This window comes from Falco punctatus (genome assembly GCF_963210335.1).
Source record: "Falco punctatus genome assembly, chromosome: 15".
NCBI classification, from domain to species: domain Eukaryota; kingdom Metazoa; phylum Chordata; class Aves; order Falconiformes; family Falconidae; genus Falco; species Falco punctatus.
Genome location: NC_137595.1, coordinates 21,978,802 through 21,995,589, shown reverse-complemented (window position 1 = coordinate 21,995,589; position 16,788 = coordinate 21,978,802). Strand labels below are relative to the sequence as shown.

Below are 16,788 nucleotides of genomic sequence, written 5' to 3'. Positions count from 1 at the left end.
ACCTCCCAGCAGTTTATTCTGGTTCGGACAGATCCCAGCTGATGGTGTTTGGGAACTGGGACAAGGAGTGCTTTATGCTAGTAACTGCACTTTTGTTTAGGCTGCTCTGGTTTACTTATGTACATTTTGGTTCAGAGCACTTGACAGCACCCAACAGCCCAGTTACCCTTTCACATGATTATTGTATATTCGGGATCAAAACGGTTAACACTTGAAATCCCTTTGCTTTTGAGAGGAACTTGGCAGTGTGTGGGGAACCATTTGTGACCAGTTGCACCAGTGTAATAAAGGACTGTCTGGGCTCTGGGCTGTAGCTGTTGTGGACACCACGGTGCATCGCTGGCAAGAGCATTGCCCTTGCTGTAAGGAGGGAGCTGATCCAGTATCTCCCAGAGTCATGCAACCCAGGACCCACCCTACTTTCAGTTGTTGGCCGTCTCATGCTTTTACGAATAAGCATGTTGCTCTCCCCTCTTCATCTTGCAGCTATGGGTAAACCAAGAAGATGGAGTAGAGGAGGGAACCAGCGATGTGCAGAATGGCCACTTGGATCCAAGCGCCGACTGCCTCTGTCTCGGCAGGACCGTTCAGAACCGAGACCAGATGAGAGCCAACGTCATCAATGAGATCATGAGCACGGAGCGCCACTACATCAAGCACCTCAAGGACATTTGCGAGGTACATGGGCGTTGTGTCACTGGGATACTGAAGCAGGACATGGGATGGGCTGTTGAGAGCTGAGGACTGGTTTTGCCCTTGGGTGATGGTGGAAAAATATGCAATGTGTTTGAGTACTGTGTCTAATAGAGGAGCAGCATCTGTCAATAAGCACTGATACTTCTGAGGATTTTCTGCTGGATCTGATAATTGCCTTTAGTTTGTATTAACTAGAAGTGCAATTTTCTGACCTTTTTTCCATACCCTTTCACTAAAAAATGATGAGGTTGAGATCCTTCAAGCAGTACTCTTAATTAAAACCCAATGGCATCTACTTCTGAACTTGTGATTGAGGAAATTAGGTTGTAATTAATCCAATCAGTTACCCATTTCATCTGTGTCTTTCATATTGGGTTCACAATTTCCTTGGCTCAGGATGGCCCCCATTTGCCTTTTCTTACAGTGAGACTGAGAGCAAAATGTTTTCACCGTGGGAAATGAAGTACTTTTCATTTAGCCAGTGTAAGGGAACCAGCAAGCAAATGAACTTCGGTGGCTGGCCCCATGCATCCTCAGCTTGGTGGTTCTTCATTATAGACGTTCTTATATTATATCTTATAGAGGTTATAATTAACCTCTACAATCCCGGACTGTCCTGCAGCGTACAGAACTAGTGCCATGAGCTAAACCCAAAGGGCAGTGCGTGTGGTGCTGGGTGTTTAGGAAGAGGAATGCACAGCTGTGCTGGAGAGTGTTGCGGGACAGCTTGGACACTGTATGTAGAGCATATGCTTATCACTAAGAGGCAAAGTTTGTTAGCACTAAAATCAAAGCCCGTGGCTTCTGGCTCATCCCTCTGAACAGTTTGGATTTACTGAGCTTGTGCTCAGTCTTTGCAGAGTCAATGTGGTAAAGCCCCTTGTGAATTCTGCTTAGAAAAATGTCTTCCTCTCTTCATACTTGCTACTTTTCTATTGACAAGGCAAAGCAGCCATCCAAAAAGCTTTTATGATGCTTCTCAAATACAGAAGAGTCTTGGGATTTCAGTTTGGAAACAAATGAGCTTGATTTCACTGTGCTATTTCAGTCAGAGGGCTTTGCATTGAAGAAGGAAAGATCTGCAGGAACTTTTCCATATATTGTTTCTTTTCCTGCATTTGCATTTTTTCTGTTGAAAAACTAAATAAACCTTAACTTGCGTTTTCCAGCCATGTCACCATGCTTTTGCCAGATCAGATTCTCAGCAGGTACAGATAGGTATGGCTTCAGTGACATCTGTGGGGTAACACTGAATTACAGCACCTAATGATATGTCCCAGATGTCAAAGAGATCTCTAAGGCTCTTCTTTGCTCTGGATGATGCCAAATGATATTGAGGGGATAAATCTTACCTGCAGGTAGAGCACCAGGAAATGATTCAGCTGCCTCTCATAAAAGAGAAGGACTGAAACGGGTGTTCTCATCTGCAAAACGATGGGCTGTCCTTTGCTGGAGGGAGCCTCATTGTGCTCGGTTTAATCAGAGCAATCCATTTGCCTCGAGAAGGCTCAGAGACAGCTCAGTCATCCCAGGCATTTCGGCATAGCATGATGTGACTGTTTCTGTTTGTGCATAAGAGGAGGGGGGCTGGAGATGGAGGGACGCGTGCCAGCTTGGGCTCCTCCCAGTGCTGCTGGATGAATTTGTACAGAGGTGTTATTTGTGCCGAAGAATGAGTAGACACCAGACAGCCATTGATGAGATGCAGAAGTGCTGTTGACAGTGGCAAATTCCCCTCTTCCATTTGCTCTTTATTTTAAGGTGTCAGGATGAACAGCAGCAATATGATGTATTGGAGGGGATGAGAGAGGAGTTGCGGCTGGGTGGCAAAGGTTGAGCCTGATTTAGTACTGAGTTTAGCAGTGTGTAGTTATACTCTTGTTGCTGAGCTATAATGAGCAACAAATCCTAATACCAGTGAAGCACCTGAAGATGTGTGGTTTGTATCAGAGAACCGTAGCCCCTACTAGGTGATTAAGAGCCCTTGAATTGCTCTTTTCTGCCTCAGGACGTATCTCCACTGCCTGCTACTATATTATTATAGACCGTGTTATTATTCATAATACTCGTGGCACTAGTCCTGCCAAGTCAGGAGCTCACAAGCTAGCCAGCACCAGAATGAAAATTACCTGCACAAGCCAAGCAGCTGGCTTGGAGGGGAATTCCCTGTCACAGCAAAGCCATACTGCCCTGACGACTGCTGCTGCTGCGCCCTTGCCTAGAGTAGGAAGGACTGACTGCTGATTGGTGAAGCGATTTTGTAAAGATTTTTATTAGGGGTAAAGTGTGGGGGTTTCCCTGGACTGCATTATCAGGAGTGGATGGATCATTATTCTGAAATACCACCAAGGGGAAAAGAAAGAAAAAAGAATCTAGCCTTAAGGAAATATCCAGCAATAGGAACTTCAGGCTTAGCACTTAGAGCTTAGAAAAATAATAAGCTGCTGAAAACTAGGCTTTTATAATGGGTAGCAATAGCAAGCCTTACTGGCAGACAGTGCTGCTCACTCCTTGTCCTGTGAAGCACCTCAAAGATGCACAGCCATCTCCAGGCTTGAAAGATATCTTCCTGCACCTGGGGCTTGATCCTGGAAGGATGCAGGAGGGTGTGGGGTCTGTCCGTGGCATGGCAGCTGTAACACCAGCAGAGCAGCTGAAGTCCTCAGTCAGGGTGACTGCCTCAATGAGGGCAGAGGGCCAAGAAGGTGGTTTGAGCTGCAGCATGTAGTGGGGAGCACAGGCAGAAGAATGAGATGCAGGAGAGCTGCAAAGAACAGGGTGACATGCTTTGAGACATGAGCAGGCTTTGGACCAGCACCTGGATTAGGAAGACAAGGCTAAATTTAAGGAGGTGTTACAACAGAGAAGTGACAGAGCTTGGATGGGAACAGTGATGCAATTGGGAGATCAAAGGAAACCTCCGTATTATGAGTAATTTGGGGATGGGAGGTTAGAAAGTCCAGCCAGCTTCCAGTGCTGCATTTTGCTCTTTTCCAAGTAATTTCAGTTTGAATTTATTTTTTAATAATATTGACTGAATTCCACCTAAGCTTTGCTTTGGTGCCAGGACAGCTCTGAATGCTGTGTGGAAAACATCCTCATTGCATCTTAGCGTGTCAAGCTGAGTCTGTTGTGCAGAGCTGATGGTACAGGTTTTCACGTGGTCTGGATGGCATTAGCCTGACTCATTCTCAGAGATGGATAAAAACCACTTTTTTGTGCTGCCTTAGAGCAAAGCAGCATAAAACCTTCTTTGCAGCAGTGTGGCCCTCCGTCAGAGCACCACTTCTGAGGAGCTGCTCAGAAGCTCCCCCCTTTGTGTGCCCAGTTTCTCATCCATGGATGCCTGGCTGGAGGGTGACTGCAGAAAGCTCTTTGGATTAATGGGGATATATATTCTATATGTATGTATTCCCCAATGTGCAATTTGTAGCCGTCTTTCACAGCCTGTTTGTGCACAGCTGGTTTTTCTGTTTTGGAGCTGGCTGCTTCTTGCCCTTTTGAGGCACAGGCTTGTGTTCCCGTAGGATATTTTAGGTGGGCCCCAGTGCAATCACAGTGCCTGACATTCTGTACTTGCTGGATATTTGAATAAGTGCTTTAGAGTCCTGACTGCCTGGGACCAGACATGGCTCTACTTTGCTTTTTCAATTCAAACAGTCTCAGCTTTGTTCCTGTGCTTATTCTTGGTATGTGCGTATCAGCACAATGCTCACCTGGATGCTGTGAGCACCGCTCTAGAGAACAGTATTTTTATAGCCCAAATGGTGCTGGTCCAAACTGAGGGATGTTCTACAGGTCAGTGTAGACAGCCCCCAAACTGGCTTAGAGATGGAAAGAAACTGGAATATCATCACAACTGCCTTTGAAGGTATAGCCTGCAGTGGCTATTGTCTCCTCATTCTTTCCTTCACCTTGCTCTCAGCTGGACCAGAAGGAGAATGGATGGGTTGGCCATCTCTCCTGGCTGTCTCTAAACCCACTCTGGAGTGGAGAAAACTTAGCACTTAACCTCCTGCAAATACTTTCCAACTTTGGCCTATACTTCAGGGACTACATGGAAAAGTACTTTAAAGAGAGAGAGTTTGAGAGTTTGACAGCTATTTTTAGGTATTCATTGAGCAAAACACTCTCCAACATCTGCTCATCAGTCATATCCCTTCTCTGAGCAAACCTGATGGGATGAGCAGAAGGAAGATGACATTGTTTTATGTAACAGGAGTAAATTTACTGGAAAAACTATGCAGCAGTCTTCTAGCTGGCTCTTGCTGTGTATTAGGTATAAATCTTCAGGCTCTCCTTTGCTGGCTTGTGCTGGAAACCAACCATCCAAACGCACAAGCTGGATAGAGGATAAGGCTTGGGAACTCCGTGCAGTCTTTTATTTTCCCCATGGTTTTATAGGTGCCTGTACAGAAATGTGCTGCTTCAGCTTCTCTGAAACACGTGACACGGGCAAAGTGATGAACCAGCACAGGGAGGATGGGAATATTCAGACGGTAGTCGCAGCCAATAGCAAGCCCAGGGCTGAAAGATGTTCACGTAAATCATCCAGTGACTGATTTCACAGAGCAGCATGCAAAAGGAGAGGCAGGCTTGCAGGCAGCCTGCAGCATGCAGCGGGGTAAAGGTCCTAACACAAATGGCTTGCAGCAGTCTTTCAGCGCTGCTAGCACCAAAGCTACTGTCAAAAAGAGCCTGGCCTCGTGGGCAGGTGCACTTCATTTTTTTCCTTTCATGTTTTGAAAGCTGTTCTGAGATAAGCAGGTAAACTTGAAAAGCAGCATGGAAAGGTATTCTGCATTATTCCTTAATGGTCTGAATTTTTATTTGCCCTGCCAACTGTCCTGTAACATGGGAAACAGTCTGCTCCCATTCCTCTTGGCCTTGAAAAATGAGAGAGGGAAACCCATGGAAATGAATCATCAAAAAGCTCCTGGAAGAAGGTCTAGATTTAGTAAATACAGAAGGTATTCCATAACCCAAGCTTCCCAGCTGAAAAAGCCAGCAAATTCAGCGTAACGGCATCTTCTAGCTAAGCTGGACATCACAGAGGTTGGTTCTTTGCCAGGTCGGCCAAAGTTGCATTTATCATTCATCTGTTTGAAGTTCTCCCTCCCAGGAGCCACGTGGTGAGGCTGAAGGACAGTTTATTATAGCGTCCCAATAGTTTGCATTGTGGACCAGCAGCTGCATGTCACCAGCTGGCGGTGCGTCTGTGTGACTAAGCATCTAGAGTTCCCAAATATAGCCATTCAACTGAAGCTGTTGGCATTTTTTTCCCTTCATTTTTTTCTCTTCCTATATAATAAAGGCAGGCAAAGTCATCTCCTGATGACCCCCTTGTTCCTTCTTCTCAGTCAAGAGGCCGCAGTCTGGACTAGGCCAGCATAGCATCTGATACTTGGCCTTGCAAAGTTTCTAGTCTACATCATTCAGACGGGTGAAGAACAGGGGGATGAAGTGATTTTGCTCAATGTCACACAGGTCAGTGGCAGAGCCAGAAATTCAGCCCAGGCATCCAGAGCATCCATGTGTCTGTCACCCATCCCTGGACCACATGTGCTTCGGGCAAGCGTGTTTGAAGAAGTTCTCATGATTCAGCTGAAACCAGGATGGCGAGTTCATGGATAAGGCAGGGTCAGCAAAACAGGGAGGCAGAGAGAAGTTGGTGTGTTATGCTTTTTGCCAGAATATTGATCCACTCGGTCATTTTAGGTCAGGAGATCTTCAGAGCAGTGCTTGCCTGCCCATTTGTGTTCATGTGATGTCCAGCTAAGTCCAGGCTCAGTACAAGTGGGTATCATGGACAAATGAAGAATAAGCAAGGAGGATCTCTTTGTTGTTGCACTGGATCGAGATGCAGGAGATCTGAATTGTTCCCAAATCTACTGCAGATTCATTCTGTGATTTTGGAGAATTTTCTTAATCTCTCTACATCCTAGTTCTTCCTCTCTCTTTCCCCATTTGATTTGAATGTCTATAGACTCAGTAAGGGAGCCTGATATTTGTACAGGGAAGGGTACAAAGCCTGTTCCTCTGATCCCACTTAAAAAAGGAAGAAAAGCAATGAAAGACAATAGTTAAGAAAACAGGATAAAATCTTCCCTAGTTTTACACTGTGTGGAGTAGTGTATTTCATGGTAGAAACATAGAATGGTTTGGGTTAGAAGGGACCTACAAGATCATCTAGTTCTAAGCCGCTAACGTGGGGTTGCTCAAAGCCCCGTCCAGCCTGGCCTTGGGCACTGCCAGGGATGGGGCACCCACAGCTGCTCTGGGCAGCCTGGGCCAGTGTCTCACCACCCCCACGGTGAAGAATTTCTGCCTTCTATCTAATCCAAACTGACCCTCTTTCAGTTTAAAGCCGTTGCCCCTTGTCCTGTCACTACAGGCCCTTGTAAAAAGTCCCTCCCCAGCTTTCTTGGCAGCCCCAGTAGGTACTGGAAGGTACTGCAGTAATGGAATGGAAGGTATAGAAAACAAAATTAAAATAATGCTGCGTTCCTCTAGGTGGCATTGATAGCAGCTCAGGCAGCTCCTACTGTGGCTCCCTTGCCTGAGCAAGCCAAAATACCTACCCAAGCTTCTGCATCGCCTTTGGCATTCCCACTAGGACACTCACAGGACAACAGCCCTCCCACTTTTGCCTCATATTCAGGAAGATGAATAGTGGGGGAGATAAACTGTGTCACCTCCCAAGTCAGGGAACACTTGAAGAGCATTTTCCTTCAACATTTCACTTTGTGCTGAAACAACTAGGGTGTTGCACCCTCCATACCCTCTTCCTAGACCAAGGGCAGGCAACCACACGTTCATATAGTATTTCTCAGCATGGTTATAGAATCATAGAATCACTTTGGTTGGAAAAGACCTTTAAGATTGAGTCCAGCTGTTAACCCAGCACTGCCAAGACCACCACTAAACCATCTGCCCAGGTGCCACATCTGCACGTTGTTTGATTCCCTCCAGGGATGGTGACTCCGCCTTTTCCCTGGGCAACCTGCCCCGGTGCTGGACAACCCTTTCGGTGAAGACATTTTTCCCAATACCCAGTCTAAACCTCCCCTGGTGCAACTTGAGGCTCTTTGCTCTTGTCCTGTTGCTTGTTCCTTGGGAGAAGAGAATGACCCCCACCTCGCTGCACCCCCCTTCCAGGTAGTTGTGGAGAGTGAGAAGGTCCCCGTGAGCTTCCTTTTCTCCAGGCTCAACAACCCTTGTTATTGAGCCTGGAATGGATTTTGTTTTCAGATCCATTTTCTGATTTTGTTTTTACTTGCTCCTTCCTCAAGAATAATCTGGGGACAGACTTGGTATAAGTGTTTGGTTATTTCATGGTTTATTCTTTTTTCACTCTTTACAGGGTTACTTAAAGCAGTGCCGGAAGAGGAGGGATATGTTCAGTGATGAACAGCTAAAAATCATCTTTGGTAACATCGAAGATATCTACAGATTTCAGATGGGTTTTGTCCGGGACTTGGAGAAGCAGTACAACAATGAAGACCCCCATCTCAGTGAAATTGGACCGTGTTTCCTGGAACACGTAAGTTAATTTGGCATTTTTGTTTGGGAGTTCTGGGGGTTGTTTTGGGGGATGAGGGACAGAGGGGGAAGGAGTAGCAGAAAAAGTCAGGAGGCAGGAACCACGCAGAATAACTTTTCTGTTCTAGTTACATATCAGGGACTACTCCATGGCCCTCCATTTACTTCATGAGATATAGAGAGGGGAGAGTTTGAGGTGAGGCGTATAGCTGGGAACCCCCTAGTACATTTGAATCTCAACATATTTTCACATCCACCCTGAATCATGTTATGTACACACAGTCCCTCCCCTACTCCCCACCTTCTTTTGCTCTTCAGAATATGACTTAAACCCACTCACAGGCCAGCCTGATCAGGTCATGGATGATGAGAAGGCTGCTTCTAGGCTTCTTCATCATTCTTCAGGGAGAATGAAGTGCCGTATCACAGCTTACGTATGAGGTGCTCCAACCCGGGGTGCAGATCCTGTACTCTTGTTACCTCATTACGTACAGTCAGGGCTGAGCTGACAGCAGTTCACTTCTTATTAGAGACATTTCTGATAGACATTCATGAAACTTAAGCAAGGCATCCCTAAAAAGGTTCACAACATCTCTCAAGCGACATTGGTCTTCTAATTGAAAAAACAGGTTTCTTTCTGAGAAGTTGCATTACAATTGCTCGTTTTTATCGGAGCCTGCATCTGTGTTACTTGCTTCCAAAGCAGCAGCATATTCCAGCTCTGTGCTACAAAGATGTAAGAAATCTTGCTGAGGATCAGTAGCTAAAACTTCATGTCTTGAGGCTATGCTGTCAATTCATTTAGAGTGACAATAATAAGAATTACTACCATTATTCGGAGGAATAGCTGACACTTACCTGTCATCAGATGGAGGCTAAAAGCTGGCTGATAAACTGATAAATTATCCCTGTTTAGCCATTTGGGGAATCTGAGGGATGAGGGAATTAAAATCCTGTTATATAGATCTGCAAAGCATCTTGTTCCTTATCTGCTTCAGGAAGAGAGAGGTGTCAGCGCCTGGCTTTTGGTCATCTGTGGTGTTGGGAAAGAAACTGAGCTACTCTCTTCCCAGAACGGCAGGTTATATGGGCCCTTTATGGGACTGAGAAATAAGAATTGCTGGTCAAGCATATTTTTTTTTAAAAAAAGAAGCTGTCCTTTCTGTAGTTTGTAAGGTATTGGCCACAACCTGATGTAGCATCTGAGGCTGTTGACCTACAACACCCGGGCTTATATCTGGGCTGTCTCAACTACAGTCTTAATATTTGTTATCGGGCGGTCAGTTTGTATCTGTCTCTTCCTTCCAGTGTAATCTTTCTTTGACCTTTTGTCTGCCTTGTCTGTGTGGCCCAGGTGAATCGAGCCTGAGCTAAGGGTGATGGACTGCCATGGGCCCCATCTGTGGTTCATGAGGGCAGAAAAAGGAGATTCCAACCAAATTAGCACAAAAAGACTTGTTAGACCAGTGTGAAGGGTGGGTGGGCATGTGTGTGAGGTGGTTTTATTCTTTGTTTTTCCCATCTTTGTTGTTTTCCAGCTCTCTGGTCCTGAGAAAATCCACACAGTGGTTGGTGCCTTGGGTTCCCTGTTGGTAAAGGGAATTTCAATGTCCCCAGCCCTAAACACTAGTCAGGTGCTTTATGATCTTTCAGGGAAAGAGCTCTAGCTCTAGAAATAACAAGGTTTTCATCCTGTATTACCAAAGGCCAGAGTTCTGTTGGGTTCTACCTTTACCTTTCATAAAGAAAATCCCACCACAGAATTTGAAATGGAACACCCACAACGCTGCACAGGGGTTCACTTTAACACACCCTGTACCTACAGAGACCTCAGTGATGTGTCAGTTATGCAGATCCCTCTCTGCTTCCCTTTTTCCCCAGAATGACCGTGCAGCATCTCCTCCAAGCAGGAAAAGTACTCTAGGATGAGTCCTTCCTCCTCCTTCCTCGGGGTATTCTTTCTTCTTTAGTTGTAATGTGTTCTTGTTGGCCAGTCGGGTGCTTGCAGCGCTTCTCTGATATGTAGTCCTCTCTGTGTGAATCTGCCTCTCACAGCAAGATGGCTTCTGGATCTATTCGGAGTACTGTAACAATCATTTGGATGCATGCATGGAGCTTTCCAAGCTGATGAAAGATAGCAGGTACCAGCATTTCTTCGAAGCGTGTCGTCTGTTGCAGCAGATGATTGATATTGCCATAGATGGTTTCCTACTGACGCCAGTGCAGAAGATCTGCAAATACCCGCTGCAGCTCGCAGAGCTACTGAAGTACACGGCGCAGGATCACAGGTATGCCAGTCTCTTATTTCGTGGAAGGGTTTTGCTCACTGCTCTTTTACATGGCTTCTGCACACACACAGGCATTGGGATTTTTTTTCTGTCCAGCTCCTCTCTCTGTGACATCTTGTATAAATTGAAGCAGGGCAAAGGTTTAGCAGACAGTTACAAAGCTTCTCAAAGCGCTGATTCTCAATGGAGCTGAACTCATCTCTGTTATAATCACACATGTGAACTAATTACCCTTGCATATACTTTCTGATGCTACCAGTTACACTAGAAAAATTGCCTAATTAGCATTCAGTGGTCAGAAAGGCAAAAGCCTACTCCTTTATCCTGAAGAGGACCTCAGCACATAGCAGGTAGAAGACCAGGATCTGCAACTCAAACCTGAATATGCTCAGGTTTTTCTGCTCTGCTTTTCAGCCTGGTTCCATCTCTGATTTTGCCATTGAGTTTAGGTTCAGAGGAGCACCCAGCAATTTGATTACTTCCCAACATTTCCAGCATCTCCTTTGCTGCTGCTGAGGGCAATGAACCTGACTCCCTGACTTAGTGTAAATCAAGAAAAGTACCTATGATATCAGTTGTGATGTACTGCTATAAAAATAAGACGGAAGAAGAATTAGGCCCCCTATGAGTAGATATTCTCTTGCCTTGCCAATTTTCTTCCTTTTTCCAAAGCCATTTAAAAGGAAGTGTTTCAGAGAACAAAGAAGACCACAGATTTTTCAGAAACTTCTGCAAGTGTTTGATTTTTTTGTTTTTCCCTAACCGCAGCTCTAGAAGTGTGGAGAGATGTGTTATGAGCAAAGAGATGCATTGATTTGCTTTGACCTGATTCACAAGTTTGATTCATACTAGCTGAATGCCCAGTTCAGAATCACCAATTTGGACGTGCATTTGGCTCCAGATCCAATTTATGTTTTTTCCTTCATAATGAGATCAAATCAAACTTGGAGTGGACTCATGGGAACCTTAGGGCATCAGAAAGCAGCTCTAGGATCCCAAATGTTGTGGCTTTTTTTCCTTGCCAGCCATGTGATGTCCCCACAGTATTTACACTGTGACTGTGGCTTTACAATGGGAAGACATGAGCAGCCTCAGAGAGCAGAGCTCTGTGTTTTAAATTACCTTCTCCGAGTTATTTAGGAGAGATACCAAAGGGGATGTGGCCAGTGTGATTACAGAAGGGTTGGATTATTTTGGGAGTACATTCCTTTTTCCTTTGGGATGTTTTAAAATCAACATGTTGCTAAGTAATCAGATTCTGAATAGTCATATTCTGAGGAGGCTCAGACCTTTCTTGTCGTTAAGTAACAATTAGTTGATTCAGACTGAGAGCTCTTTTTTTAGTGGCTTGTGTCAGTGATAGGACACAGCCATGGACACTTCATTTCTCTTGTTTCTTTCTAAAAAGGGAAAGTGGGATCATATTTGCTTGCCTTGTGTTAGTAAAGAGTAATAAAGAATAACCTCCTGAAGCTGCAACAGTGCATGTATGAAAGTCATGGCTGCACAGAGAGCCAGCAGAAGACCGGTGCCTTACCTCAGCGCTGGAGTGGCATACTGCCTTTAGTGTGGGTGTGCTCTGGAGAGGGTATTGACTCATGGAGGAATGGTGTTATAACACAAAACTGGGGTGGGTCATACCATGCTTCCCTGTGGTCTAGCTCCTCAGATTCAAGTGTTCAAAGAGCCTGGGAGAGACCGATCCTCCAGGCAACCCAGCTCATATCCTGACCAGCTTAATGCCATGAGTGGGGAAAGTGAGGCACAGAGAGTGTGTCTTACCACCCGATGATTCTGCACTGGGGCTGTGCAGAAAACTCAGGCTGCTGCGGTTGCCTGCTTGAAATACAGATATTTTCTGCTTGCGTGATTCTGGCTTTGGGGTCAGGGCTGAGATGAGCAAAGCCTGAGATCAGAAAAGCAAATGACCTTTGGGGAGTGTCATGATTGTGACAATATCAAACACAGGGAAAAGCGGGATACCTGCAGGCTGGGTTACTGTAAGGGTCAGCTATGAACAAGAGACACTGAGAAGCCAACCTGGGAGCTTCAGCTGGGCCTGTTAATCAGGTGGTGAGCTGTCCTCATGCACTCGTAGTTTGACAGGGCTCACAATTAGATTGCAAGTCTGAAACAGAAGCTAGAAGATTATGGAGTGGACTAATACAGTGAAATCAGGCTCATCATTGGCTGAATTAGGAGTCTCTTAGGCACTCTGATTAGAATTTAGTATGTAGAAGATATTGTTTAAATCAGTTGAACCATTTATGAAGTAAGGCAAAACTCAGGAAGGACCAGGAGTCCCAATGAAAGCAAATAAGCCAGCTTCAACCAACAGTGGAATATATTCTTTATCTTTTTTTTTTTTTTTCCCCCCTTCTTCACTGCTATCGTACTTGGCAGTGCTATGGATCTTCCCTGCACCAGGTCAGGACAACAGAGCTGAAACCAGAAACCTGAGCACTCTCCGCCAAGCTAGCATGTGATATTTGGAAAGAGTCTAGAATTGCATTCTGATTGAGCACTGAAAAGTGGTCATTGCAGCCTCAATATAATTGACAAACAATTTATTTACCTTAATTTCATAGTTAATGGTATCCTTTTATTATTTCACCGGCCAAGTGCTTTGCTTCTGCTATTTTTTTCTTCTAAGTTTTTACCAGCTCTGCCACAGACATGGGCTAGGAGCCCAAAAAGTTCAGTCATGACTCTTTCTTCATTACTGCGTGAAAGAAAAATGTGTATGGGGTTTTCTCTTCAAACATAACATTGGCATTGGTGAATTAGCATTACCAAGATAAAACCCGGCTTGGGCACCGGCCCACTCCGCATGGAGGCAAGCGTTGAGGGTGTTCTCAGAGCCTGGCTCCCTTCAATTGCTTATTGTTTTGAGATAGCTTCATTTGAATTTTTCACAAAGCCACATCTGTTCACCTCTTAAAGATTTACTCCAGCTTAGTATGAATTAAATATATGAAGGTCCTAAGTGCAACTTGCTGGTGTCCTTAGCATTCCCGCTGCATAACTGAGCTGCAGTTAAGAGTGTATGAACATGCTATGTGAGAAAGAGGAGACTGCTGATGGGTGGCCTGACATTAGCCTCCCTTCTTTGCATGAGCATAATTGCTGGGAGATTATTAGTGACTGTCTCTAAACCTACAACTCCCCCTGCCTCTACATAGTGATTTACCTGCTTCCCTAGAAGAACTCGTGGACATTTTGAAGACCAGACTAGCATCTCTCTGGCATAGTTTTGTGTCTCCTTTACACAACAAGACACTCTGTTCATACAGATGGCCCCACAAAGGAAGGAACAAGAAATTCTTCATTGCGTATTATGATGGAAATGTCAGACAGCCCTTCCTCTATTCTTCTAATCTTTGTTGAAGGACCAGTCCGGATGTTCTGGAATTCGTAGGATTTTTTTTTTTTAACCTCAGCTAGAATTTTGGCATAAGAATTGAATAACAATTGAAAATACATCTGAAGATTTCATCCAAGAAAGGATAGCAAAATAGCAAATAATATTGTTGTATATCACATTGTGATTGTTTCTTAATATTTACCCTGTTTGGATCACATGGGGAAAGGAATCAAATTCACAGCATTCACCCCTATTTTAGCTGTCACCAGTGCAATTCCTAGCAATAATCAATAAAGCCATTCCCCCTGCAGCTGCCCAAGATCACAGTTTTTCTCATTAGTCAGTGATCAATATCAACCCTTAAGTTAATAATATATTATGGTGGCATTATAGCAGCTGGTCTTGTCTGTCTTTCCGATTGAAATGAACATTAAGGTTCCTTGGAATGGAAAAGAAGGCACAGGGCAGAAATCAATAGCATTGATTTCAGCATCACTTTTTGAAAAGACTGATCATCATCTTTGCTGGCCATGGTGGGAGGCTATTTTCACTCTTTGTTATTACACTCACAGGCCCATCCAGGAAAAAAAAACCCACAATTGCTTTGATTTGCTCACCTGAAGTCTGCAGTGAGAGTGAATGCCATGGGATAAATACTTTGTGGCACTCCTGGAGTCACCTTATGGCTTGAAAGGTGCTCCAACCTTGTGTCTAATCGAAAAATATTTTCTAATTTCATTTTAAAAATGGAAAAATCCAGGCTCAAAGACACAGGCTATAAAAATGTTCAGACTTTTGTTTGGGATGCTCTTTAGCTGAGCACCTTAAGACTTTAAAGAGCAATATTCACAGCTGTTGCATGTTGGGTTGCAGAAGCTAGACTGTACTTGTTACACTAATGAAAACCAGCTGAGGAGTTGGCTGGCTTCTCTGTCTCGTACACATGCAATTTTAGTTTCAAACAAGCTGCTCTTTTGTGATGATCCAGAAAGACATTGCTGATGGAAAAAATACAGTATCGTAGTAATGAGTGGCAAATCCTACCTGCATTTCTTTCTAAAAGGATGGTGAGATTATGCTGCTGCTAATGATAGACTCCGGTGCATTTCCACTGCTCATCAGGCTCCATTTCATGGATTTTTCTTTTGTGTTCAACAGTGACTACAGGTATGTGGCTGCTGCTCTCGCTGTCATGAGGAATGTGACTCTACAGATCAACGAGCGGAAGCGCAGGCTGGAGAACATTGACAAGATAGCTCAGTGGCAGGCCTCTGTGCTGGACTGGGAGGTACGGTAGAAGCTCAACCCTGATTTAGATGCTATAAACCTGGAAAAAGTAAATTCCATGCAGTTGTTGAATTACCCAAGACCCATATAGTTCATTTCTTACAATCTGGTCTTCGGATTAAGCTTGGGACAGAGAAGACATATTTACAGACTTGGGAGATGGCACATAAGATGTAAAATATTAATGGTACTCTGAAGAAAATCTAGGGTACAGTTCCAGTTTCATCAATAGAAATCTGGAGTAACTTCTGCAATTGTGATGCTGTTGTCCTGGGAGTAAGTAAGATTTGGATCAAACTCTGTGTGCATTCTGGCTCTGTGCTTTGTCATGAGGGAAGGAGCAAGGAAAGAGGTAGCAAAAAGCCCTAGGAATTGTTCCAGGTTAAGGAAATGTAGAAAACTTTTCTGGTGGTTGCTTTATGTTTAGAAGTTAAAGCATTAAGCTGAAGCTGGAGATGATATTTGCACGTTTAGAATGAGTACCCACTTAAAGATATTTCTGAACCAACTCCGTGTAGTGATTGTATAATCAAGGAGCTAAGAAACACAGGCAAGGCAAAGTCAGCGAGGGATTTCTCACTAGCAGGCCTTCAGTCTCCTGCATTTTTGCCATGTGTTAAAAAAAAAAAAAAAGCCATACAAAAATTATGTTCTCCTTTTCTTTTCATCCCGAATTTCTTAAAAATCATTGTATGAATGTAATCTGTAAATAGGGGTTTTGAAGCAGACCAAGGACAGATGTTTTTGTCATTCCCTCTATGTTGTCATCGCTCCATGTGTTTAGCAAGTAGATGCTCAGAATGATGGAACAGCCTTTCTTCTTCCTCACAGTCACGAAGATCTGGAATAACTCCAAATTCAAGTCAATGAGATCATACTATGTAAATTAGTGTAAGGGAAAGATGCATTAATCTTTCAATTATTTTTTTCCTGGAAAAGATCTAGGAAGGCTGGGAGGAGAGGAAGAGAAATACAGGTGCATTACCTTCTGATTGTGTATCCTCCTTGACTGAATTAGTTTCATTGCTATAATGAAAGTTGGATTCAACCCTCTTGATAAAACATATAAATGCAGCAATCATAGCTGGTTCTTAAATTATGTCTGGTTGTGAGAGCAGAGAATGCAGATGATTTGCTTGATTGTTTTACTGTTGTTTACTGTGAAGAAACCGCTCTCACTCACCAGCAGACTCATTTTCAGAATGAGAAAGCTGCTCTCAAGGAGGCACAGGACCATCAGATATATCTTCAGCCTTCAGTATATTCCATGTGATGAGCTAATGTGTGTAATTTGTAAGAAATGTTGAGACCCTCATTGTAAATAAATCTGGATTAAGGACGGGTCAATTCCAAGTCAGTGAATATTCATGTGTGAGTGGAAAGCCAAGGTGACCTCCACATAGGATCTGTGGAATAGCAGTTTCTTTTTCTCTTCCATTAGCTCAGTTGATAATTCATTTTTATTTAGCCATATCCTTGATAATTCATTCCTGCTTAGCTTCAGTTATATCCTTTATAATTCATTCCTGCTTAGCAGTACCCATTCTTTATCTCCATCCTATCCTCAGGAATTTGCCAAATCATTCTTCCAGGCTTTTTTCAACTGTTCCA

The 16,788-nt window shown here is 44.1% G+C and overlaps 1 protein-coding gene across 12 annotated transcripts in view; it reads left to right on the top strand.

Annotated features, from left to right (window-relative positions):
- The window catches only part of ARHGEF9 (Cdc42 guanine nucleotide exchange factor 9), a 236,819-nt gene that overhangs the window by 182,049 nt on the left and 37,982 nt on the right, over positions 1 to 16,788 (top strand). For all 12 annotated transcript variants that reach the window (XM_080366128.1, XM_080366132.1, XM_080366133.1 and 9 more), the window contains 4 exons: positions 487 to 678; positions 8,060 to 8,239; positions 10,294 to 10,526; positions 15,049 to 15,178. In XM_080366128.1, coding sequence (XP_080222254.1) covers positions 487 to 678; positions 8,060 to 8,239; positions 10,294 to 10,526; positions 15,049 to 15,178 — 735 coding nt within the window. The remainder of the gene's footprint in view (positions 1 to 486; positions 679 to 8,059; positions 8,240 to 10,293; positions 10,527 to 15,048; positions 15,179 to 16,788) is intronic.